Source organism: Amblyomma mixtum, chromosome 9 (genome assembly GCF_055824585.1).
Source record: "Amblyomma mixtum isolate Tamu chromosome 9, ASM5582458v1, whole genome shotgun sequence".
In the NCBI taxonomy this organism is placed as follows: Eukaryota; Metazoa; Arthropoda; class Arachnida; order Ixodida; family Ixodidae; genus Amblyomma; species Amblyomma mixtum.
Window position 1 is genome coordinate 53,765,502 of NC_143020.1, and position 26,923 is coordinate 53,792,424.

Below are 26,923 nucleotides of genomic sequence, written 5' to 3' on the forward strand. Positions count from 1 at the left end.
GTAGCACTTTATCAAACTATCCCGAAGGGCATGGGTAACATATATACACTACCGGCTTTGTGCCAACCAACACAAGTCACAGCACAACAATGGAAGAAGTCTAGAAATCACTCACCATTGAGGTCATCCTCTGGGCAAGCCTTTGTTGTTTTAGCTGAATTCCAGTGAAACCACAACGAAACACAGCAGCGCGGGCACGGTGACCGCAAAAAAACTGTACTAGAAGAACCAAAAACGTGATCTTGCCACGACTGCCGCTGACACGCGTACTCTCGGATGAGCGCGCGTCGCAGGAATGGCTCTTGGCGCGGCTGCGAGTAGCCGCGGTTTGGTTTGGATTTGGATTTGTGATAGTGATCTCCATGGCCAATAGACTGCGGGGCGTCAGTGAAACCAGAACTAAATTTCTTCGACAGTTTTAATTTTGTCTGCGTGTTTTATTGAAAAACAAAGTAATTCCAGCTGTTTAAAAAGATTTTAGAAAGAAATATATCTTTCTACCTTAGTGTCACAGAGTGCAAGTACACTCGCACTGCTCACCATTTGCATACACACCACATGCAAACTTGCACTCGAAGTAAAAATTAATAAATAAATAAATTAATACTGACATGGTGAGGAGAAGTGACCCGGTACCGGCTTTTCTATTTGGGCTTCAGAAATAGCCCGAGAGGGTGTTGCAACGTTGCAGTAACATACTGTGCTACTAGGGGAGATCGCACAGCCCTTGCTCATATATGAATGTAACAACAAATTCTGTTGAGGATGGGATCAGTTTTAAGTTACTCAGTCAAAATGGTCTACTGTCTGCGAAGCCAACCAGCCCAGCCCCATCATGCTTTACATTAATGACGTAGAATTGAAACTTTTGTCAGAAATCTGATATGAGTGCAAGTAATTTGTTGTTTCCAAAGTGTTCACTTAGTGAACGGTGAACTCTATCGCAAGCTCTGCATCTAATTTGTCACAGCGAGGGCGTTCTGGTAAACTCATGCAAAACCAGATATTCGACTGCTCTCCACGATGTTGAGATTGAACACACATTGCTTGCATTTTTCCAACATGCAACACCATGCCACGTTTGCCCTAAAGGCAACCGGCGACAGAAACTACACGCAACTGCGAGCATGGCACTCAGAATTTTTCTGTCACACTGTTTCGGTTTTGGTTCCAACAACCGAACTATGGCTGATACACATGCTGATACATCAAAGAGAGGTTATAGGTCAGTTTAGCCATGGAAAAACTGCGACATAATCGCTGCTTCATCGTTTTCATTCTCTACAGTGATGAAGCCAGCCTTCATCAAGCCGGAATAGCAGCATACGTAGAAGCACCCATTATATTGCAGTTTTTTCATGCCTCCCGATCTTGTAACCACACTTTGATGTCGCAGTCATCGCTCGGCTGCTGAAACCGAAACAGCACGAGCAACAAATTTGATTGTAAATTATTTAGCGGTCGTAAAAGAAAAGCATATGGTAATCCACGCATAATAATGCCTTACGCATCATTACAAAGAAGAAAACACGCACCCAAAAGTTAGATGCCTATACTCATTTAAGCATGTGTCAAGCTACAGAAAAAACAGGAAACTGCGGGCTTTCGTGTTGTGATTGTTCACAATGGATGATCGGCCATCTTGTTCCCATCTGATGTGATATCCGGAATAGCCCACCAACAGGATTCCGCAAAAAGTCCAAGTCCAAATGTGACCGGCGCACACGATAAATGATGGAAAGAGGATGCCTTTGTACGGTTTTCCTAACATTTAGGCGCAATCTTCAGAGGAGGTCCCCCCATGTCTTGCTTTGTGACTGCTGCGGAATATTATCTGTAAGAATGTCTGGGCTGGCATTTATTACTAAACATTTATTTATTGGTTGATTGACTGATTCATTTATTGACTGTAATTGCTGAGATGTAGTTTTTCTACACCTGTAATAGAAAAAAAAACAGTTATCTTTTCTGTGTCTGTTAGCATTGCCATGATCGACCAGCAGAAACCTTAGTCTTTCCAGCAATTGCATGACTCACTACAACAATACAGCCCTGAACCGCATGGGAAGTCCACAATACAGAGCAATGCCAGCTCATGCAGATGCAGCCGAGCAACGAATTGTGAAGTACCAACAAACGTTGTCAGGCTGCTGCGACTTCAACATACCAGAATGCACATCCCCTCCAAAACTGTGCCCGTACTCATGTCTCCTCTACTTGTGGACTTCACATCAATGATAAATAAAACCTGCCCCATAACTGGTGTCGGGCACAAGTTGATGGCCCTAGACTGCAAGATTTGTGCACTCATGGTTGTCCGAGGCCGGTAGAAAGATCCCTCTCCTTTGGCTCTGTAGTACAAGAAATGTGCTTGTATGTGTGCGAGCACTCACTGTGATGCGCCCTTCAGCACTAGCGGCGGCCCGACGCTCTCTTAGGAAAGAGAAGAAGAAAAAAAAGAAGAGAGACGCGGGGCGTGAATACAGGTGAATACCAACCTTTACCTCCCGATTCTTGGCCGATCCCCCAGTGTGGGTATGTGCCATTCTGTCAAAGGCTACAACAACAACAAGCGGCGCGAGGAAGGAGACGAGCTCGGGCAACGGAGCAGGCGAGGTCACGGCTGAACGGCTTCTTGAACCCGGGTGACCAGGCCTGGGGAAGCCATCCTCGCCCAGTTCAGCGCAACCAGGAGCCTGCTGTCTCCTGTCTCTCGCTGCATCAGGATCTTGGGCTTACACCTACAGGCCAACGGTAGCAACAACACCACGCTCCAACGCATCGACCAGTCGGTGGTACAGATCGGACGCCTCCTTAAGCGAGTTTCCAACAAGCATCATGGTATGCAAGAGTCCAACCTCCTGCGCCTCGTTCAAGCCTTCATCTGCTCCCGCGTCACCTACTCTGCACCCTACCTACGTCTCACTCGTGCCGAAAGCGAACGGCTAGAGGCGTCACTCCAAAAAGCGTACAAGACGGCCTTGGGCCTTCCCATGTCCACAGCTATGCATAAGCTCATGGCTCTCGGAATCTCCAATACCATGAGCGAACTTATTGAAGCAACCCTCACTGCCCAATACGAGCGGCTCTCGCTCACACACGCTGGCCGAGCGGTATTGCAGCAAGTTGGGATCTCCCCGCCGAGAGCGGCCCCAAGTTATGCTGAACTTACCCCGGAATATCGCCAAAATCTCTGCATCCCTCCCATTCCTAAACGGATGCACCCGGAACACCATGCCAAGAGACGGGCCGACCGTGCACGTCAATTCGAGAAACGCTTCAGCGGACGTCCGGACGTCACGTATACGGACGCCTCTTACCATCCCTCGAAGCCAGCGGCGGTGGCGGTAGCTCTCGCCCCTCACCGCAGCTGGTACACAGCCTGCAGCATTCGCAATGCAGGAACAGTCACCGCAGCAGAGGAAGCTGCCATTGTGCTAGCGTTAGCTGACCCTGATACCAAAGTCGTCATCAGTGATTCTCAACAGGCTATCCGCAACTATGATGCTGGCCGTATCTCTTGCCAGGCGTTCCACATTCTCCTTTCTACTGCACCCTCTTCCAACTCTCGCTTACTTCTTTGGGCTCCAGCCCACGAGTCGCTCAGCGGAAACGCCCAGGCGCACACTCTCGCCCGAGATCTCAGCTGCCGAGCAGAGTGTATGATCAGCCTCCCTGCTTCCTCCGACACTAATATTTCACGCGCTTCTCTACTCACCACTTACACGGACATACGCCAGCACTACCGGCTCGAAAGATGTCTCTATACTTCCGCACACCGTGACCTAACAAGACGCGAGGCCGTCCAATGGCGCAAACTACAAACTGGCAGTTTTCCAAACCCCCTCTTATACAGCAGGATCTTTCCGCAACAGATAGACCCCAAGTGCAAACGCAGCTCAACTCCAGCCACTCTCATACACATGGCGTGGCCTTGTACACACTACAACACAAACAACCCAAACCCCTCAGAGACGTGGGAGTCTCTCCTGCGTACTTCCGAGCCCGCAGACCAACGCCGCCTTATCCAGCGCGCGGTGGAGGCCGCGACATCCCAAGGGATCCCCGCCGCCTGCCGCAAGCGCAACCGGTCATTTGACTGGTCCCCTGTTTTTGGGAGTAATAAAAGAGATCACCACCACCACCTCAAAGAGCGGGGGCTGCCTGGAGATCCTGCCGGCCTTGCTGTCGGTTCGTGCCCGCCGTCCCGTGGCTGGGGCCTGCTGCCGTGAGAAGGCACCTCTCTGGCCGTGCCCGGGTGTCCAGACCTGGGCGGCTGCCTCCTCCCTCTGGTGCGTCGTCAAGGCCACTGCTGCTAGTGCTTCGCGCCCGATTTCCGGCCGCAGGGAGAACCGGCCTGCGGTGGTGCTTGACCCCGGCGCCTTTCTGGCGACGGGCAGCGGATTCACAAGCCGGAACCACTCCTCGACCCCCGGCCGCACATTTCCCTACCCATCGCTGACTGCTCGCTTCTTTAAGTAAAACCATTTTTGTTATATCTACAGACGTGCTCGGTCTGGGACAATTTTCTGGATCCTCCGGGGCCCCACCTCGGAGGACGCTCGAACCTGCTTGGGGGACTTTCCCCCTCACACTCACTCAACATCACCTGTGATGACAAAACATTTCAAGGTTGTGTAGTGTACACTGAAAATACTCAGTCCCGCATTGCGCAGAGTCAGAAGCGATTCCTCTTTCGTCCATTCAATTTTAAAACAGCTGCTGGAATCCCAGAAATCATGAGCCAGAACTAAAAAACATGTGAATTGTTTTTTTTGCAGTCACACAGAGGGCACTGTGTGAACAAATTTGGGTTTGCAACCGTGATGTGCTTTGTAATAATTCTTTGAGTACACAAAGTCTTTGTAAAAATATACAGCAAAAGGGGTTTGCTTGGAAGCCATCTAGCGGGGCTCTTTAGCATATCTGACAATCCTAAACTTGGGAGGGTTGAGGACTTAAATTCCACCTGCCTTCATAAGATTACAGTCCCTGAGTATGCAGGAGAAGCTGCACTGCAGGGCTCAGAAGCAGACCCCATGGGCTGCATACTTTTGACAAAGACTGTACACATTCTCCGAGTACACAGCTTAACCTGTATGTACCGAAAGTTCAGAAATATGAAAAAAATTGAAATAATTTTTGATATAAAATGTTTATTGCACTTCACAATTCAGAATTGTTCTTTCATTGGTGGCAATATTTTTCTCAACATCAAATTTCAAGCTGTCCTACAGTGCAGGATACAAGGCAAATCCACTACTTGTTAAGTGTGCTAAACCTTTAAGCATTTGACAACTATAAAATCACATTTCTCATCATGCACACTGGTTTCCTTATGACAATGCAAAAATATTGTGTTTTTCTTGCAGAACTACAATGCAGTCAATGGGGCCGAATTTCAAAACTGGCCTCCAGAGAAGGCAGTGTGATCTTTCTTAATGCATACAACGCACAAAACAAAACAAATGCAATGCGATCCTTGCTTAGGAAAACTTTAGAGCCTCTTGAACCTACGTTAGCAGGCGCAAGCTTTTACAGAATAAACTTTGAGTTTATGGACAAAAATGAGCGGTGTACTACACATAGGACGCGAGGCGTATATGGGTTAACTGTGCTTGAGCTTCAAAGAATGCGAACGCAAGACATGGAAAGGACTTCACAATGTGCATCGAAGAAAAGTGGAGGCTATTTAATTTGAATTCACGAAAAAGGTTGCTCAGTGTTTCTTATCAGAGTGGATGTATGTAACGGCATGTAAATGCACAGTGCCTGAGAAAAAAAAGACGTAAAACCGAAAAAACTATTACCCATTATCGTGTCGCAGAAAATGCAATGCCATTAGACAGGATAGACTTGCTGTGGAGACTAGCACCAAGTGCTGAAGGAAGAGACAATAAAAATTCTATCCTGGATGCAAGGCACAATGGTGTCTGTGGATGCTCGAAGCATAACACTAAAAAAAAAAGGCAACATGCAGGCTAACCAAAGAACTGCACTGCTTTTGAATTTAAGGCACAACATGTCAAGTAAGTTTTAGAAAAAGCCAGAAGGTATTCAACATTTTGTAATGGCAACTGTAATAAAATACTCAAGTGCAATTCCACACAACAAACCTAAATTACGAACTTTACAGTGCACTGAAAAAAATAACAATGTTTTTCACAGGCACCAATCAAAGCACCTTTTGTTTCAGCAGCCACGACCCTTGCAACTAGTTATCACGAACACCTTAGAAACAGCCAGAATGTATTCAACAACGTGTAATGGAAACTAGAATAAAATACTTATGTGCACTAAGCATTTCACAAAAATGACCCAAATTACCAGCATTACAATACACTACAAGATTACAATGTTTATCACAGGCACTAATCACAGTATTTTTTGTTTCAACAGTCAAGACCCTTGCAGCTTGTTATCATGAACACCTTATGCAAAAAAATAAGGCTTTTTCAAGTAACACCAACACAACAAAGAAGCCAGCACAAAATGAAATGGTCACACACAGCTGATATTCTGACAACCACAACAGATAAAAATGGTGTAAGCATAATGCTCCACAAATATTACGCCATTTATATCCAGCTGAGATGGCGCTCTGAGAAATGGTGATGTCAATGTTTGTGAACTCTTTTCGTTGTCTTTCATACCAAAGAAGAGAAAACTGTTATAAAGCGTGCAGACTGATACAAGACACATCAATGTGAGGTCAGACAATAGCTTTTCCCAACTCATTCCTGCTACTAGCACTGCTGGAATAAACACACAAACGTTAACACAAGAGCAAAAATTCCTGCGTTGTCATACAAACAGAAATAGGTTCAATGATATTAAGTGAATTTATAATGACCGTCACAAAAATACGGCCACTCAGACTGCATGAATAAAAAGAATTGTTGTGCATGTTTTACTCCCTCGAATCTCTTCACTGAGGCAGGCTGACAAACGGCAACAGCAATAGAGAGATTCAGTGCAGCAGACACGTAGTAGCATAGACGTAGACTGGTTTACTGAACACTGGCTTCGAACGGGCAGTGACCCCGCCTGGCTACACCCATACCACTACACGTGTGTAGCCAATGTCCGGTAAACCAGTATATGTATACACTATTACAACTCTGGTATGCTAAATCTCTCTAAAATTGGGTATAAGGTGTTTGCAAGCCTCTCTCCAACAAGTGATGCCATCCACGTATGACCGTGATTTCATTTCACGCGAGTTTACGAACATAGCAGGCTTACTCTCAGTGTTCAGGAAAGACTTAGAGCGAGTGTGCGTGTACTCAAAGGGAACAACAAATGTTTTTTTCTGAAAACTCCATAAAGGTGAGCAAAACTGACAAATATAAATAAAGGTGAAGGTTAGCTACCAACACCTTTCACAGGGCATTCAGTTCGAATCTCGTTAGCATGCACATAAAAAGGTAGCTAGGAAATCATATTGACTAAGGGGATCAGAAACCGCTGCTATTCTTTGTGGATCGCCTCTTTGTGCAGTTTCAAATTATGCCTCCGAGGGAATCTCTTTTGGCACAAGTCGCACTGGAAGGGCTTTTCGCCCTTATGGGATCTAATATGACTCGCAAGATGTGTACGTAATACAAAGGCCATGGGGCACAGCTGGCATTGATACGGCTTTTCACCCGTGTGGCTACGGACGTGTGCCACCAGGTGACTCTTCTGCTTAAAGCTGCTATCACAATAGTCACAATGGTAAGGACGCTCGCCTGTGTGAGTGCGCCGGTGTCTCACTAAGGTGCTCTGCTTTGCAAAGCTCCTACCACAGTGGTCGCAACGGTAAGGACGTTCACCAGTGTGAGTGCGCTGGTGTGACTTCAGGTCGGCCTTTTGTGCAAAGCTGCTACCACAGTCATCACAGTGGTATGGGCGGTCACCAGTATGGACTTGGAGATGCACCGCTACCTGAGATCTGTATCTGAATCCCTTGTTGCAGTGGGTGCATTCGTACAACTTCTTTTCTGCAGGTTTACGGTTACCCCTGCCAGAAGGAGCAGATTCCAAGCAGTGGCTCACAAGGTGCCTTTGACCAGTTGAATCCTGCATGGGAGGTACACCATGGTCGCTCTGTGTGATGACTGAACCTGTGTTATAAAGGCAGAATACTTCCAATCAAATGCAGGAACCAACATTGCACAGCTCACCTGGAGCTGTGGAAATAAAGATCAATGTGGAGGAGATATTCGTCAACAGCTGTGAATGTTTATGAAAAGTTTTATTCAATAGGACAGAATTAATCAGAATTCAGGCCTGAAGAAAGATATCCCTAGAATAAATTCTGCAAGCACCTGAAAACATTTCAGCTGCAAAAAAGTGATCTTTGCCAACGAAATAAAGTAGCCTTTGAAATAGATCCAAAGCACTTGCATTACTGGCATCATGACAGGCGCTGTCCTAAGCCCACCCAAGTGGGCCTAATAACCAAACAAATGGCAGTTAGCTAAGTTTAGCGCACAGCATACTGCCATTTTTGTTTTCTTTATTTGCTCCTTAGACAAGATATAAGAGGAAACAAAAGGCTAAAAACCTGACGAGGCCTTGGACCCCTGTACAAGTCCTTACATCAATCCGCAGAACTCACAGGGTTGTCACAGTCTGGTCACAGTTCACATATTATGGAGAATGGCATTCCAGAATATCAAAGGTAAATATCATCGTAATTCAGTACAGTTCTATGAGCAGAAGCTTCTGTATCCCTCATACTGTTCTTTGAAAGACAACCTTCAGGAATGCATTTACGGACAAAAACTGCAGATTCTAACCTGATGAGTTTTCTCCAGAAAATCCACCGTATTTGCAGCCTCTGGTGGTCAAGCCTGCATGTGAAAGACAGGTTATATCCATAAGACACAGGATTACATGTGCAACTAAATTACATGGAATGAAATGAAAAAATGGAATGCAATCTCATACAACAGTTGTGCCAGGTTGTGTAAATGCAGTAGACCAGGCTTCAAAACAATCGTTCTAACGCAAACATTCCAAACTTTCGATTCTGCATGCAGATGAGAACTATAATAATGCTCATGAAAAAAATCAGAAAGCTGTTGCAAGCAAATCAGCATCCATTTCATAGACCTGTTCGCTTGCACAGTAACTGGCTTCATGGGAAGGACTGTACAAGTCTGCCTATGCAGGCTTAAGAACTAACGAGCGTCAGTTTTGATTACAGACAGAACACATTGGTACAGGATTCCTTTTTTTTTCTGCAGACCTCTTACACCCTTTGTACAGCACATAGGAAAAAAAAATTTCAGAGCATGACACCTGGTAAAAAATTATCAGGAGGCTTGCTTGCAGCCAAGATTACAGCAGCTCACGATTGTGGCCAACATGTCCAACAAGGTGTTTCCCTTGCGTACCTCCAAGAGTGCCATTAACCAAATGAGTAGAAACACATCTGACACTGCACACTACCGTGTGTCAAGTGCAGTTAGAGCATACCATATTTACTCACGCAAGGCCCACACCTCCAATATGGATGAAAAATTGAGCGAAAAAAAAGAGGAAACTATCATGATTGAGCTTTGCAATGCGCTACTCTGAAAGATGTTTAAGGTCACCAGCTTTTCTAACACCATGAATGGCACGGAAAAAATTGTCTCTGGAAATATGCTGATGGGGTGAGCTCATCGGACAGTAACGAAAGTGAAAGCTGATGATCACTATAAGTGAGATGGTGAGAGGGCAGCTTTGGCTAAAGTGGGCCATGGCTCAAGGCACTTTCTTCGACACAGGTTGGGATTAAAGGCCCATTTCCAAGCACTGCACCCAGCAAAAACCAGGGGGAAAACTTGCATATTGCATCACTGGTGGGTACCCAGTGCTAATACTGAGATTCCAACCCTGCACATCCTACATGCGAGGTGCATCCTCCAATGACTACGCCACTGATGCAGGGAAAGTGAATGGAGCAAGAAATAAATAAAAGTATAACTTGTCATTATATATTCCATAATTCCGAGCAGAATCCCAGCAACACTAAATCAGTTTTACAGGCATTTTGTGAGGCATGAAGAAATGACACATGTAAGGACCTCACTCCAGTAAAACCAAAAAAAAACAAAAAAAAACAGTGCGGGTCTTCGACGAGTAAATCTGGCAAATCGTGCGTTGCCTTGGGCAACAAGGTAAAGAGCACAGCATCAATACGTTAACACAGCACAGGGTCAACAGGGTCAACAGAGCACAGAGCTCTACATAAACATTGGGCAAGCAAATTTTCTCAAATGGCTTCACATTATAATAAAAGAATTTCCTCCTCAAAGATAATTCAAGGCCCATACAATGATCACAAATCGAAGTACATACACGATGAATTACAAATGTGCAGAACAGCATTCAGTAGTAGAAAACAAAATTAAAACATTGCCACGATCCACCCCATACAGCCAAACGTCGCCTGCTCTTAAAAGAGCCTCAAAACGGAACGGAAGACGTCAGAATGCAGGCTAAATGCACACAGCAACAAACATAGCTTGGACAGAGTCAGGAACACTTCGCACATGACAAAGTGAGGTCAGTCACCTGCGACCAACCACAAGGAATCATAGCGTACTCTTCAGCAAAGCCATAGAAATGCACATAAACCAGTCAACAGCGGCAAATATGATACCATGTAGAATTAGTCACACAATACCAACAGCAGGGGTTCTGCAGAGCCCCAAGAGTTCATAAAGCCCCACCTAGCGGACAGAGCAAGAGTGCAATGTGGTGGAATCACATTGAATGACATAAGCAAGCATTTGAATATATCTGCGGCTGTACAGAACAAGAATCAATAGTAAAATTGATGTGTCAATCACACATTCATCAAAAAGCAAATTATATCAATGCATGCAATATTCACCCATGATGTTTCTGCTTTAAGTGAAAAAAAACGAAAGGATATCGTATAAACGAAATAATCAATACACACTCTTATCAGAGCAACCGCACAACGTCGAGCGTAAATACATTTTGTTCTCTTTTGTATGATCTCGTTGATCTCACATATCTTTCACAATGACCACCACATCAGTTCCAGAGGTCTTCCTCTAATCTCTGAATAATAGAATGGAGTCAGATTCACCCCATTTTTCACCAAAAATAAATGCGTCATTTTCTACTGTCTGTATTTTTAAGTGAGCATAATGGTTGGGAGCCAATGCATCTCCCTAATTTAAAATCAGCACCAGCTACTTATTTTTTTCAATTCTCCAAGTCACAAATTTCATGTAACACCCTACAGACACTTCCAGAGACTTTCTTCCAACAATAAGCAAAATCACCTGAATGTAATAACTGCCCTGAAACATACACCAGTTTCATTCAGCGTGTTGTGGAATGCAGGACGACCGTTCAGTATCCTCCTATTCCCTTTCCAACCCTTTCTATGCGGAGTGCATGGCTTGTCTGAGATAGCTGCAAGGCCAATGTCCTTTGCATGACATGCATAATCCTCTCTTGGTGCTTGGTTCTGAGTGACCAAATATCGTGATTCTAACACTTCTACTACTAAGTGCACACCGCAAAAGTACATAGGTCATAGGCTGCGTTCGACTGCTGTGCGAGGTCAGGTGTTCTGTTGGTACCACGAAAGAAATGGGAATTTCACAGAGAGCTGAAAGTGTTCAAACACTGCACACCAATGATTTCTGCTCAACCACTATAGACTCAAAACGTAAAAAAGAACCTGGTACCTACCAAACATCAGTACCAACTGCACAGACAACTAAGCAGCCACCCGTTATTCCCCCTTTCCTTCTCCTTTAAGCAAGACTATTGTCATTTCTGTGGAAGGCATTATACTGTTTACAAAACGAGTTCACTAAACACAATTTTTGCTTTGAGGGTGATTGCCATTCACCTCACTATTAAGATCCCTGTAATTCAAGCAATTACATCAAAACCATGTCCAACCCACTTTGCAAACAGACACAATGCACTGAGATCACTGCACATGGAATTTTCCAGGTTATGAACATGAAGCAATGGAGTCATCAAAGGCTGGCAGGCGTGGTATTGAAGGTTTCTTCCTCTGGAACCTTGTACGCAGTGGCTTTTCGGTGACGGCATGCAAAAAAACAGAGAGCAAAGGAGTGTGACTTTGGAATGAACAGAGATACCACAAGCATCGGAACATGTCTGCTCTTGTGTAAATGCCAATGCACAAAGTGGTAGCGACGATGCACAAAAACCAGGTCTGACAGCACTTTCTGTAGCCTTTCTTCTCTAGGCACAAAATGTGAAAGGATACGGATAGGAAAAAAGATGTGCTGTTAAGTGCGGGTAAAAAAAATTGAAACTGATGTTTCTACCAGAAAATGCAAAGTCAGTTGCGGTATGTTTAACAATGCTTTTCATTCGGCCCAGCTGGTCAGGCTAGTTCTCTTGGCAGAGCCAGGTGGATTCTTGTGAACCCAACTCTGCACGTGCAAATAAGTGAAAGTGAGGTTCTGCTCGTGCATAAGATTTGCTCAACCAGAAAAAGATTTCCTAAGCTGCGATTTCAAGCTGAATATCCAACTGCAATGCAAAGACAACTACTGTCTAACATTTATGCAATCTTTTCATCTGAGACTTTCAAGCACAAATATTATGCCAAATAACAGACAAAAAAGCAGAAATGAAATAAATATAATGATGGTTAGAATTAGAAGGGGCATAATAACAATTAAGGAAGGGAGGACAATTTGTGAACCTAGAGGAGATAGCGCGTAACTAGCAAGGCACTCTTACAAAAGCACACAATGGCTAATGAGCCATCACACTCCAACAAACATAAGAATCAAAAAACTACACAGCACATCGCAGAAATTGAAGGAATATAGCGCAGAATACAAAAAATAGCCTTGAATGGGAAAAAAAAAAAAAAATAGACGCGGATTCAAAGCTTACAAATAAGGAGGGGCAGTAGGAAAATAAAACAATTCACCACTTTAGCTCACTAGGCGAGGTGGCACTCGCCACAGGCTTGATACAAAGGGGATGCCATCATTTATCTATTTATCTAGGGGAGATCTCTTAGTGCGTGGTACAAAGACACCTCCCGCAATACAAAGTTTTACAGGACAGGAGCATCGAGCTATGAGTCTGCATAAGTTGGCAGCAGTTCCTCCGGAATGTTCTTCCCTTGGCTACTGGTGCTCCTCCAGTGCCTGCAAAACGCGAACACACAAGAAAGAGCCAGCACACACAAAAAACGACAAACGACACCAGCATTGATCAACAATGCAGGCAGTCCTGCATTTTAAAGCAGACCATTTCGTGCAATGCTTGGGTAGCATGCACTTTTCATTCTTGGGTGGTGGCTATTGGGACCTGGAAAAAGGATTTTATACTTGCATGCCATACCAGCATTCACAAGGGTAGAAAATTGGGCGAGTCGGTAACTGTGATTCATGGTGTCTGAGGTAGTGCAAAACGGCACAAGGGACAGAGAAAGACGAACACAACACAGGTGCTACGTTGTGCTGTGTTCGTCTTTCTCTGTCCCTTGTCCCGTATTGCACTACCTCACATACCATGAACCATACCAGCATGCAGAGGGGGACCACCTGATTATACAAAAAAAACGCCTGCTGAGATGCAGAAACTGGTGGCTGTTTGCACCAGTTTTTGGCTTAAACTGCCGGCTACAGGTACCGTCTTTTAAGGCCTCATAGTTGTAAGCAGTTGTTGTCGACAGAAATGTCACGCTTTTCAATTGGTCGAAATGGTCGTGACGTCACAGTGCGCGAATTTCAAGCGGGGCCAATCGTACTTTGGCTAGTAACCATGCAACCAATTAAAGGGATGGTATAGTGATGCTCCAAGTAAGTGGGACTGTTCAGTTAATTAACCAATTAGCCTAATTAACCTTTCTACTCAGACCAGAAAAATAAATAAAACCAAGTAGGAAACTGGTTGATTTGGGGAACCGAACAAGGCCTCTCTGGAGTGAGAGACAAGCATGCTAACCACTCTGCCATGCCAGCTCGATGGTTCAGAATGAACAAAGGCACCTCTTGTGAATACGGTGTTTTCGTTCACTCCCATTCCTCCCTTCCCTTACGGCGAGGTTAAGGTGTCCGTCGAGATATGCGAGACAGATCATTTCAAAAAACCAATTTACCAAAGAGCAAGGCGTACGGGCGATGGCGTTCTGTGGACTCCCTGGCAGCGTTGCAAGACGCTGTCGTATTCCACTCTTGGAGGCAAACCTTAAAATCTTAACAACCCATCAGTGACACAAGCAGCAACACCGCACTTAAGGCTTTCGCCTCACCGCACTTTAGACAAGCAGCAACACCGCGCTTAAGGCTTTGGCCTCACCGCACTTTAGGTCAACGAAGTGAACCCTGAATTTTTTGGATATGGTCCGCCAGTTTGCACAAGTCACGACAGTGCACCGTGAACGCTTTTCATACATACCACCGAAAGAACTAATCGCAGCATTTTCCATTTGATTACGAACAGAGGAGAACGCATCGATCGCCACAAACGTGCTCTTCGCTAATGCCCGCTACAAGAGATATAAGGCGTGGAAAGCTCACTGACGACCGAGTGAATGACATATGGTCACAGCAGAAGATACACACGTAATGAATTTAGATAAGTTAACGTCAGTTACAACCCTGTAACCTGTTGCGTTTACTTGCCCGCAGATGCAAGTGTTGAAATAGCAGGTTTAAAGGAATAACTCCGGCAAGTTTCACTGAAGAAAATCTGTCCGGTATTGCGGTTATACACTTCTGCGGCTTTAATGTTACGTAAGGCGTTAACAAGCAATCCGAATCTTTCGTGACTACGCGGTGACATTTGGAGACGCGCGCACAAAGACGGACCACGTCTTCACATGCGCACGCTACAAAAGTGGCGCTCACCGGGTTGCACGAAGTAATCCTTGCTCTGTAGGCACATGGATTTCCTTCTTGAAAGCGTCTTCTTTTCACACACTGACAACACACAAACACGAAAACATAAAGCATTGACGAACTGGCACAACTGGCAACACACGAAATAGGACATGAAAAGTGTGCGATTGTTGATGGCGCCCGCGATGCAGCTATCGCCATCATACATCTTACCTGCGTGGTTGGCGTGGGCACATTTTCGAATAAACATTATGAGGACCATGTAGACAACCTAAATTAACTATATCTTATGGCGCTGCAAAGTTTCATTCGTTCACAAGGTATAGTTGATTGAAAACTGGCCATCAGTTATGACAGTTGTGAGCTTCTAGCGCAAGCGAAGAAAAACCGAAACTACACTGTTTCGATGGAGGCGGAACGCAAGGCGCCCGTGTGCTGTGCGATGTTCCCCAGGTGGTCGAAGTTATTCCCACCTTCCTCCCTTCCCTTACGATTCAGTTCATGTGTCCACCGAGATATGTGAGACTGATACTGCGCCATTTCCTTTCAACAAAAACCAATTAATATTATTATTATTGTTGTTGGTTTCGATATCGCACTCAGCGGATCGCAATCCTTGCAGGCTTTGAATTTTATATCCGGATTAACTGGTATGTACGACGGTTTATTAGTTCTATTAGTGCTGTTATCCGATAGGTACCAAACCCGAACAAAATCGTCCCTTCAGCCTTGGCAGACGGCCTAACGCGAGCGCTAACGCGGCACTGCACGCTCATCGTCGTCTTGACAATGCAACACCGAAAAAAGCGTTCCAACTAAAAAAACCTATTTTTAAAAACTGTGCAAAGTCTTAGGTGGAAGACCCTGTATATGTCATTTACTTGAACCTGAATGAATAGCTTGACGGCTTATGGGGGTTTAACGTCCCAAAGCAGCTAATCTATGAGGGACGCCGTAGTGAAGGGCTCCGGAAATTTCGACCATTTGGGGTTCTTTAACGTGCACTGACATCGCGCAGTACACGGGCCTCTAGAATTTAACCTCCATCGAAATTCGACCTTAGCTGTTGACATAACAGTCAAGCAGAACGCAGGCAGGGGAGGGGGGATGGGGGAGGAATTCACCCTTTACCCATCTGTTCCGGAATCCTGCACACAGCTCCATCCAATTATTCTTCTCAACAAAAATAGATTCTCTGGCTCTTTATGGCCATGAAATGACGTTTGTCCGGTAGCAAAGCAGGCATTTTTCGGCGAGAACATCGTGTTCAAACATCTTCCTGCCTGTGGATTCAAACTCGACGAATCCAATATCGAAAAAAAAAAAAAATACGGCTTGGCATTGTTTTTAAGTAAATGGAGGTGTAGTACCAGCTCTGGGGTCTGCACCAAACAAGTCTGTGTTGATGCATGCGTTCTATATACTTGCAAAATCCGCCTGTGATGGCAACACTCATCTTTTTTTTTTTTTTTTTGTCTTTTCTAGCATATAAAGCTCCATTTTCGGCGAGTCTTGTGATTAGAATGTGGTATTCTATTGATGCAGCCCAACTTCCATTTGTCCCCAGCTAGTGTCCTTCAAATCCCGTCTGGGTCTAGCTCCTCACGCGGTTCGCACTCAATACCCCACTGTGGCCTAGGCCGAATATGGGCCTTACGCTTAGTCTTTGAATGGCCTGAACCTGTTGCACTGCATTGCCTCCACTCGTCATGCATGTTCTCCTCTGTATCCCCGGCAATCTTGTGACGGTGGATTCGAGTAAGGTATCTGATACACTGATGTACTCAGCCATCATTAAAGCAGGCCTGGTGCCTAGAGTTATAAACTTTGTAAAGGACTTTCTCCATCTCCGCACCTTTGAGATCCGAGGCAGTGCCGACAGGCTCAAGGCATACAGAAACGGAGTCGTAGTCCATAACAGGGCAGTCATCTTGCAGCGTCTTTTCAACCTGATGATGCATGGTCTTGCTATGAAACTTATGAACACCAGGAGTCCTTGCACTGCACACTATATGGGTATCACAGTTTGGATGGAGTCTGGCGAACTGCCGCATGCACGACCAAAGCGTAGTGCCAGGCTATCCAACACACGCTGGACACCATTGCAGCGTATACCTTCCCACAGCAGGCATGGTGTACATGACGGTGTGGATGAAAACATGTTGTGTAGGCTGTGTTCACGCAACTCAAATATTACTCATATGCATGGTTGTTGTTGCAAACACCGCACTCCCCACGTAAGAGGGCAGCGTATGCTCCAATTTTAGTTCACTTGGCGAGAAACAGACACGAATCTATTCACTATATTTCCTTCTCTCCCGCCGGCTGTACGTAAACTATGCACGTACGGAGCCACATATCTAATCGATGCGTTTTTTTGCCTAGGAGGAGAGTGAAGGGCATACGAATTTCTTTCAGGTCCCCAATGCAGTTGGCGGACATAGCAGTATTGTGTTTATTGCCACATCGCAGCCCTCCGAGCCACTACGCATGCGTAAAGCTACCTCATAGGATTCCGTAATCTAGCAGTGGTCCAGCTGCCCACATTGGGGTAGGATTACCAAGGACTTTGATATCGCTATGGGTCCATGCAAGATGCTCTCACTGACTCCATGCCAATTGCGCACACTGCAAAGATGTATGTCGATTTGTGATAAAAATGATTCGAACTTAATGCTGCTTGGTAAAATTTCAACAAAACACAATACACAGACATAAAGAATAGTTTATTTGAAACATTGCAGAAAATGGGCATTGCAAAGCATCACAGTGACTTCACAGAGCAGAGAACCAGCAGCCAAAATGTTATGTCAGCAAGCCAGAATATAAAAGTGTGAGCTAACAGAAAAACTAATAAAAAAACTGACTAGGATAAAATAGGACTATATGCGGATGAAGTGGAAATACAAGTCTCGAAACAGTTTACCTAAGAAGTGATCTGTCACTCACAGGGCACTCAAATACTTCATTTAGGTAATAACAACCATCAAAAGTTTCAAGTTTTGTTGGTGTATACTGACAGTCCCGGTTAGGTGAATACTGAGCAGATTCTGGACAATCTCAAATGGTCGTTAACGCTGATTGCATAAGAGGTGGAAGAATTGAAATAAAGTGCGCAATGGCACTTAACCAACATAAACATTCCCAATGAAGAGGAAAGAGATAAAACATTAAAAAATTAAAAAATAAGGCGCACCAGATAGCCCATTGTAACACAAATCTCAAACATGAAAAACAGAATATCCACACCAGCAACGCGTGGCAAACATTCAGCTGCACATTCTCTAGTGAGTTGCTTGACTCACCAAGTCAATACTTATCATCAAGGCATCAGTTATCACAATCTCCCTTCTCGTCAAACATTCGACGAAACACTGACGGGTGCAGGTGCGCGACAAGAAATTTTGGGTTACTGACAAGGTCATAACATAAGGCTGAACGTTTCGGGTTCTTAAGGGAAACCTTGTGCATAATTATGGGCTTCACAAGGAGCCAACACTGAAACACATATCTTGACTCGAGCAGTGGTTCATTTTTTCTCGTGACTATCCGCTTGAAACACCAAACACATCTCTCACAAAGCTTCATATATCCGATACACAGGGCTCAGCCCGAAACAATCATGACCTAACGACAATATCTACACCTCAAAAGTGTTGCAAATCTTCCAAACTTGCAAAAAAAAAAAAAAAATCAAATTCTTACATTCATTCTAAATATGTACACACCAGGGGCTGTTTGCACGAGAAATTTGCTCTTGAAGTAGTAACTTTATTGCGCAAGTATATTAATGAAAGAGTGACAGAATTCGCCCTAAACCAGCATGACAGAGCTCATCGAATCAACAGGCCTTCAGTTCACAATTTCGCCTGTGTTCGCAAGCTGCACGTTGTGTTAATGAAAGATGAATAGTGTGTTCAGCCTTTCCTGTATCTCATTATAACTGTTTCACAAAGTTTATGGGACAAAATGGTCTCGCTTTGAAAATTTGGTCCCGCTCACCCCCACAAATGGGGATGACTGGAAGAAATTTCTCTAGTAGGGAAAACTCTGCCGTCTTTTCATCACTTGACAAATTTACTACGAAAGAATTGTTCGCACGCCCACCCCTGATTTGTGTTCAGCACTTAGCACGTCAAACAGCACATGACAGCCCAAGCAACCACTGACCTGAAAGACATGCCTTGCTATTTTGCTCTTAAGGCAATATTTTGCTCTGTAGTACGAGGCTCCAGGCAGAGTATGCACTAGTCCTTTTCAATTGAGCTATAAGCTAAGAGAACTTTGCACACTTAGACCAGTAAAAACGACAAAAGTGGACGGCATAATTACCTCATGGCAGTTACAGCGACCATTGTTTCCTTTCGCAGCACATCAGTTCTGACACTTTAAAGAGTGCAGAAACAACGGATCACTAAGCAACGTCAGTGGCGGATTTAACGCTGGGAATCGTATGCGTGAACTGAAGCACAACAGAAGACAATAATCATTTTGAACGATATCTTGCAACATTTTTATGTGGTTCAAGCAGTTTCTGCACCACTATTTAGTTATCTTTCGTAATGAAAAAGCACTATAGTTAGTGGACATGCGTTTTTCTTATTCTCAGAGATATAAAATGGGCACTAGATGTGTATTTGTGCACATCTAAAACATACGTAAAGAAGTTTTGATACGTCGTCTATCGCGCGCAAAACATCGTGTGAACAATGAAATTCATGGTGTTGTGCCACAAACAACTCCAACAACCTGAGTGCCCAACTTCGGTCTTAGCATGCCACCCCAAAAAAAAAGGCATGCCCCATAAGTCAGATATCATAAAAAATGGCAAATATAAATCATGGTTCTGATGATGAAAACAGTGTAAAGAATGTTTTCACACTGCCACAAGTGTGTTAACAACAAGAACACAGGCACATTTTGGGCTATGTAACAACAATGTGCTAGACAAGCATGTAAAAAGTCGAACATACTGAATCTCGGTATTGCAGTAGTACGTCCGTTTCGTTTCAAATGTTCTGCTTTTGCAGAAAAACTAAAATTTATGTCCTTTTTAAAGGAAAGTAGAACGCATAGGTTGAATGAATAATTTTTAGAGAATATAGATTTATTTTAACAGAAATTTATTATCTGCAGCTGTACCATTTTGCCAAACATGTGATAAGTGCAGATAAAACTATAATGAAGGTGTCACCAATTCACTAGCACTGGCTATTCTTGACTGGGTCAAGAACTACTACAATAACAAAGACGAGGTTTGCATAGTGACCACAGCTTTTTCGGAAACAGCGTGTGTATCATCTAAAGAAATATTACTCTGCATGTTATTGCCTGCACGTGCAACACGCAAGTATTGAATGGATGAAGAAAGCACGGTCCTCGTGCGTGACATAAAAAGTTACAAAATGATGAATTCAGAACATGAAAAAATAACTGGAAAGTAGTTATCTCCTACTCCAACATGAGAACACAACTACCAAATGATAACCAGTGCTTCTTTCATCTGCTTCACCATCACAATCGTCATAGTCATCATCACCAGCAGAAAAGCACAAAAAAACATGTGACAGAAATGAATGCTTGCAGAAATAATGGCTTAGAGTCGCCCTAGAAAAAGAAAAATCCTATGTTACAAAACAGTGGCAGGCTTATAGTATTTCACACGTGCTGCAAAACACCCTGCAGTGGGTGCATAGTGTTTTCGCCAAAATTTTATGAAAAATGGGAAATGAAATTGCTGGTGACTATAATGTGAACATAAAATCAGTATAATAAAGTTAACATCAGTGGTTTTGGGTACATAACTTTCCCTGGCTCTGGGACAATGTTTCACATAGGAGTTTCAACTGCAAGCTCTCAGTAGCCCCTCAACAAGATAACCTAAACGTACACCTATATCCACATTCATAAACTGTTCAGATCATTTTTAATATACTACGGCAGAAGGCAGCAGTTACATTCACAGAGATTTCAATTTTTCTAGCTAACAGCCCTGTACTAGCTTTGGCTATTGGCCCAGCGGTTGTTTCTAAGAGTTTTTTTTGATTTGAGAAATAAATACCCCCCCTAAGAATCCTAAACCTACTCTCCTGGTTCAAAAGCACCATTATGCAGTCAAGCATAAGTGTGTGCGAAAACCAGAGAAGAACAGTACTCGGCAATTTTGTTTTGTTCATTACATGAACAAAGGAATAGTCCACTGAAATTATCCAAAACAGCTCAAGTCATACGAGCGTGAAGAAAATGTTTACATGACTGCACCTGTAGAAAACCAGTGAAAAGAACAAAAACACAACAACAATCCAACAGCGTAATTAAAATCAACTGGAACCACAGCATACAGTGAAAGCTCGTTAATTCAAAACTCGATAATTCGAATTTTCGGATAATTCGAACTACACTACTTGGTCCGGCCAAGCTTCATAGAGATCTGTGTATAAAAAAGCCCGTTAATTCGAAAGCGAGTCGGTTCCGTTACGGATAATTCGAACTACGCGCCACACGCGCCACCGCGTCTGGGCGGCTTGGCACACAGCATGTGGCCAAAAAAAAAAAAAAAAGCACCTCCTCCGCATAGTTAGAGGCTGCCTACGTCAAACGGGGACAGAAGATGGAACTAGATAAAACCTTGGAAGAGCGGGTACAACTTAAATGGCGCCATCACCGGAGGGAATGGGTTGGCGACCGCACTGGCGGCTGCCTACCCTCTTTTCCGCGCAACCTCGGGAACTCGCAACTAAATGCTCGTTAATTCGAGCCCTGTTAATTCGAAAATACGGATAAGCACTGTCAGCGCGGCCCCAGCCAACGCCCATGAAGGCTATGACTTCGGAGGGGCGCTATAAATTACGAGCGAAAAACTTTTTTTTTTCTTTGCGAGTGTCGTCCATGCTTCCACCCATCGGTCGGTCACCAACGGAAGCACACGCTCAGCCGCGAACAAGACGCCGGCACAAGCGCTGGCACTCTGCCAAGTTCGCTTCCCCCTTGCTGGAGCTAACGTCGAAAGTGATGTTATCGCTGCGCAGCATCTTGGCGCGCCGCCAAGAAATGCGTTGGGGGGGGCCGTGACGGTGCTGAAAACGAGGCTTGCACAACCGAACAAGCGCTGGCACTCTGCCAAATTAAGTTCGCTTCCCCCTTGCTGGAGCTAACGTCAAAAGTGATGTTATCGCTGCTCAGCATCTTGGCGCGCCGCCAAGAAATGCGTTGTGGGCCGTGAGGGTGCCAAACGGAGGGAAGCGTTAACGACTGACGCTTTTTTTTTTTTCAGATTATTAGGCAAAAATCGGGGGTGGGTGGGTTCATTATGTGAGTGGGTTCGTTACGCGAGTAAATACCCTACATACACTACCCTACATACACCGTAATGCAAATGGTTCTTGTCGGTTTTTCGCGCCCATTCGATAATTCGAACATCGGATAATTCGAACGTTTTTCCCGGTCCTGTGAAGTTCGAATTAACGAGCTTTTACTGTAATGGTTCCATTTGGTTCGCAGATCGGCCGCTCATTCGACAAACTTCGAAACATTAAACTCTCCTAGTCTGGGACAACAAGAGAACCCGGAAGGCTCCCACCAATACAAAACCCAACAGTTTCAAAAGTTGCAAAACAATACAGCAGACAACGAGAAACTTAACCGCTTTCCCTCCATCCACAACACTTCCTAATGTTCCGGAAAAATTCGTCCATCAGCATAAATGTTCACAACATCTTCACATGCAGTTCACTCGCCGGTCACTTTCTGAAGCCGCTGAACATTTTCACACACACACCGAAAGCTCACAGCATCACAGCAATGCAAGGACAACGGCAGCTTGTGTGTTCACCCCGACTTGGCGAACAGTGAAGGCTTGAGCAAGTGGGGTGGTCCTGGCGAACCCCAAAGACTTTAACAGTGGTTTCTTTTCTTGGCCATGAAAGGAAAGGTTGGTTGGTTGGTTTATGGGGTTCAACGTCCCAAAGCGACTCAGGCTATGAGAGACGCCGTAGTGGAGGGCTCCGGAAATTTCGACCACCTGGGGTTCTCTAACGTGCACCGACATCGCACAGTACACGGGCCTCTAGAATTTCTCCTCCAAAGAAATTCTAGCCGCCGCAGCCGGGATTGAACCCGCGTCCTTCGGGTCAGCAGCCGAACACCATGACCACTGGGCCACCGCGGCGGGCATGAAAGGAAAGGCATAGTGGGCGGACCCAATGTAACTGTGCCACTTTGCCAATAGCTCGAACATGGTATGGCTGCTATGCACGCTGCGCAGTTTTTTGCTCTATTGCTAGAGTAGCTGGCGCCATCTATGAAAGCTACTTGGAAATGGATATGCCTAAACAACTCATTCTAATCAAAGAAACTGTTTTTCTGTGACCCTCTCACGTTAAAAAAGTGCATTTATTTAAGAAACTTCCCTTATATAACGAGTGTTACCCATATACTATGTTTTAAAAGGAAACTAATAACTGCAACTGCAGACTATATATTCACGACGTAGGAATAAAAGGCATGTTTCAGCTTTGCAACACTGCCTCTATTGCCGAGAAAAGTTGTCGTGGAGTATAACCACGAAGCGTACAGAAATTATAATGCTTCAAAAAAGTGCGAAGTGAAATCTTGTCTTTTGCAGACTGTAAGTGAATTATATGAAAGTAAAAGGAACAACTAGAACAACAAGCCACAGCACTGTTATGACCAAGCTTGTGGCATTAAAAATTACAAACCGTTCGTGATAAAGGCAGTGTGCCAACAAGAAGTGCTCAATCAGTGACTCCTGTGTGTTTCGCAGAGCTCTACCAACTACCTTTCAAACTGAGGTACACAAGCAAAACACGACGGATACGGTTCCACACTTTACGGATGCCGAGCATCAACCAACTCACTTTTAATGTTTTCTTTTTAACCAATCATTGAGGAGCTGGCAGTAGCTGTCCTCTCTGCTACTTTTGCATTTTTTATGTGGTCATTTATAGGGGCATTTATCCAATACTAGTACGCAGTCCAAGGACCTCTCCATTGTAAAGAAGAAAGACTGTGCCAGGATCTTCGCCCTGTTATTGGTGTTGGTGAAAACAACATTCCAGACAAACTACAAAATCGCTATGCAACTCAGAGCATAAAATTTGTTATTTGTACTTGCGTGGGTAATCCATTTTCCCACTTGTAAGTTGGCTGTGGGGATTCACAATTTCCCAGTGGCTCAAAGTGGGTTGGTCACACCTACTGGTACCACACAAAGGGCAGAACTTGGCTGAGAATAGGCGGTAGCACTGGATAACTTGTCCGTGTGAGAAGGGCAGATTTGTCTGGATTTTAGAGCGTCCCAAGTGGCTGTGTTGCTACCGAGCAGGTCATAATTCCCGATTGCTTCTAGACCACTGATCTAATGTCTGCAATTAAAGTAATCAAAGGCGCTAACCTTGTGAGTTACACACTGAAACCACGAGTCTCTCAACTGACCGGCACATTAAGTTACAGTAAATTCTCCAGATGTGCAGCTACTAATTCTGATGTCATTTTAGCTACATAACGTGCGTGGAAACTACCGATGCAGTTTTATGCACCGAGTTTTGTTTTCACCACAGCAGACTGACCGACCAGTCAGACTGAGCAGTCGGACAAACTAGTCACACTTACGCAGTCAGACTGAGCAGCTGGACCGAACAGTTGGACTGAGCCGTTTGAATGACCGTCAATCTGACCAGCAGACTGACCGTAATCAGAAAGCCTTTGCCTCCCCATTATGTAGATAGGCTTACTCGGCCTTCATCGTTCGCCAAGTCGCAGTGAAACTTGACACACATCACCGTAGGTGGCGCTCACAGTCAGCAGCGAGAACCACGACAACACGGTAGAGCACGGTTAAAGCTTGAAGCGCCGACTCGCGGCTCAATGGCTCGGAGATTTGCCTAAAAGGGGCAGCACCGCTTGAAGCAGCCGGCGGGGGCTTCGGTCGTCGCCTCTCGCTGCGACCTGGCAAACGCCAGGAAGATCTGCTCCAGTGTGGTGTCGCTCACAATGTAGTCTTCGAAGGAGAGCTCCTGCTTGAGCGACTCCAGCGTTTCGAACAGGTGGCTCCACTTCAGGGTGGTGTCGGTGACGTGGAAGTGGAGCAAAGCCTGGGAAGGGAGGCAGAGTGAAAAAAAATAAATAAAATGTTTGTGTCATCTGACGCAGTGCTGAAAAGACATTTTTAACAGCGATGCTGTTTAAAGGGGCCCAGAAACACAATCTTAGTTAACTGTTTTGCCTGTTGATTGCATACAGTGAGTTATAATGGTGCTATTAGCATCGGTAATACCGCATACATTCCGTTTTTTAATATTTTAATGTCCTCCCAAAAACAACTTCATGGCTCTGATGGTGTCGCCACACAGTGGCGGGTTTTTAGCAGCGGATATGACATCACCTGGTGCGAGCTTGATGACCAGACAAACAGTAAATATACTGCAAATTGTGTGAATAAATAGAGACACATTTTGTCACCTGTCTGCGTTTTATATTAGATCAACAAAAACAATTTGTTTGTCTTAGATAAAAGCCCTGCAAAGCAAGTAAAATAAAAATACACCACCAGGGGCGCTCTGGCATGGAAACGACGCTGCCAGTCTCAGCAAGAACGAGTTACAGAAAGCAGGCAACCATGGAGTACAAACTTCCGCGACGTGCTCTGGCTGGCTGTTTTGATTGGTTGCGCCAGGTGCTGTCATTGGGAGAGCGAAATAGGAGTGGGAAGCCCCGCCAAAATCGAGTTGAGGGCAGCGTTTTGTTTGCTTGTATTTTGAAATTTCTTTACTGAATAACTCCCGTTCCTGTGCATCGATTCCTGTAATTCTTTTTCAGTCAGCATCTGTGTGACATAAAGAACCCACCTGAAGTATAGCCGGTATTCCCCCAGGCAGTGTTTCGCAGCCCCTTTAAGGGGGGATGAGGGGATCGAAGGCAACTTTTCTATTTTTCGACTTGGTGTGATGAAATTTGGCACACCGGCTTAAAACAGCATCAAACAATCAGGTATAAAGTTTCCCAATGACAGCTTCAGTAGGTTGCCTTTTATCATTGTTTATATGTTGTTCCCCTGTTGCTTGCTTGTGGAAAGCCTAGCATCACAAAAAAACAGGCTACAGGTCTGTCAATGCTTTTAATATTTACTAAGAAGTGCGGTGTAAATCAAGACTCGCTGATTTATTTTAAAAAATTTATCTGCTTTTTTTTTTAAAAGGACACAATATGCGCCTTCTCTTTAAGTTTAGAATGTATCATGCTCTAATTACCATTTAATAAAAACATGCGAGCCTAAATGGTAAATCTGAGACTGTCTTGATGCAGATCACATCTCAGTGATCACAACAAAACAAATGGAGTAAAAATCCATGCACCCATTGCTGTGCTACGCTTTCCATGAGCAACGTATTAAGCTCAAAACAACCTTTCGAGAAAACAAGCCTGAAAGTTCTAAGCTAGCACACACTGTCTATGTGTAGATGTTGACAAATATATTTATTTGGAGTGCTTAAAGTTTATTTTTGGGTGAAATATTTCAGTACAACATAGAAACAGCGTTGGAGATGCCAAAAAGTGTATTTTTCAAAAATTGACTTTTTTTTCGTGATTTTTGCGATCTGATCCCCACATCCCCCCCTTAAGCCGCAGGTTGTTCCGTTAATCGTGCGCAGCGGTGTCTGTGTTCGCCGTAATGAGGTCACCCACGGACGCCTGACGACCCCTGTCAGAGCAGACGACACCTATTGTATTAATTGTCGTCCGCTCCGATAGGGGGCGTCAGGTGTCCCTCGGTGACCACCTCATCACTGCGAACACAGCTCAAGTTCGGGATTTTTTTGGAGACCAATTTTAATTGTGAGACAACTGTGGAACGTTTTAAGGTACTGCTGTAGGAACATCGAATGTAATGGTCGATTTTTCCGACACGTAGCAAAATCTTTGTTATAAAAATTTGTCCACTACTCGCATCAAGTAGTTGAGGCTGCCACAGCAAACCAACGAAGAACGTTTTCGACGACAGCAAAAACGCTAATAGCAAACTTAGTTGAACTAAACTCAAACAACAT

At 44.5% G+C, this 26,923-nt stretch overlaps 2 protein-coding genes across 8 annotated transcripts in view; both read right to left on the reverse strand.

Annotated features, from left to right (window-relative positions):
- Window positions 1–6,054: 6,054 nt before the first annotated feature.
- Window positions 6,055–15,022, reverse strand: LOC149329038 (uncharacterized). 3 transcript variants are annotated; one of them, XM_089560079.1, is made up of 4 exons: window positions 14,868–15,022; window positions 11,927–12,061; window positions 8,784–8,837; window positions 6,055–8,105 (listed from the first exon to the last, which is right to left on the reverse strand). In XM_089560079.1, the coding sequence occupies exons 2-4, from the start codon at window positions 11,985–11,987 to the stop codon at window positions 7,471–7,473; spliced, it is 750 nt and encodes a 249-aa protein (XP_089416205.1). In that variant the 5' UTR covers window positions 11,988–12,061; window positions 14,868–15,022; the 3' UTR covers window positions 6,055–7,470. The 3 variants fall into 3 exon arrangements, with proteins under 3 accessions (XP_089416205.1, XP_089416204.1, XP_089416203.1); XM_089560078.1 differs by having other exon boundaries at window positions 6,055–8,126; XM_089560077.1 differs by lacking the exon at window positions 11,927–12,061.
- Window positions 15,023–17,565: 2,543 nt separating this feature from the next.
- Window positions 17,566–26,923, reverse strand: part of LOC149329039 (phospholipid-transporting ATPase ABCA3-like) — a 93,579-nt gene continuing 84,221 nt past the window's right edge. For all 5 annotated transcript variants that reach the window (XM_089560085.1, XM_089560084.1, XM_089560081.1 and 2 more), the window contains one exon: window positions 17,566–24,970. In XM_089560085.1, the coding sequence (XP_089416211.1) occupies window positions 24,761–24,970 (210 nt within the window). In that variant the 3' untranslated portion in view covers window positions 17,566–24,760. The remainder of the gene's footprint in view (window positions 24,971–26,923) is intronic.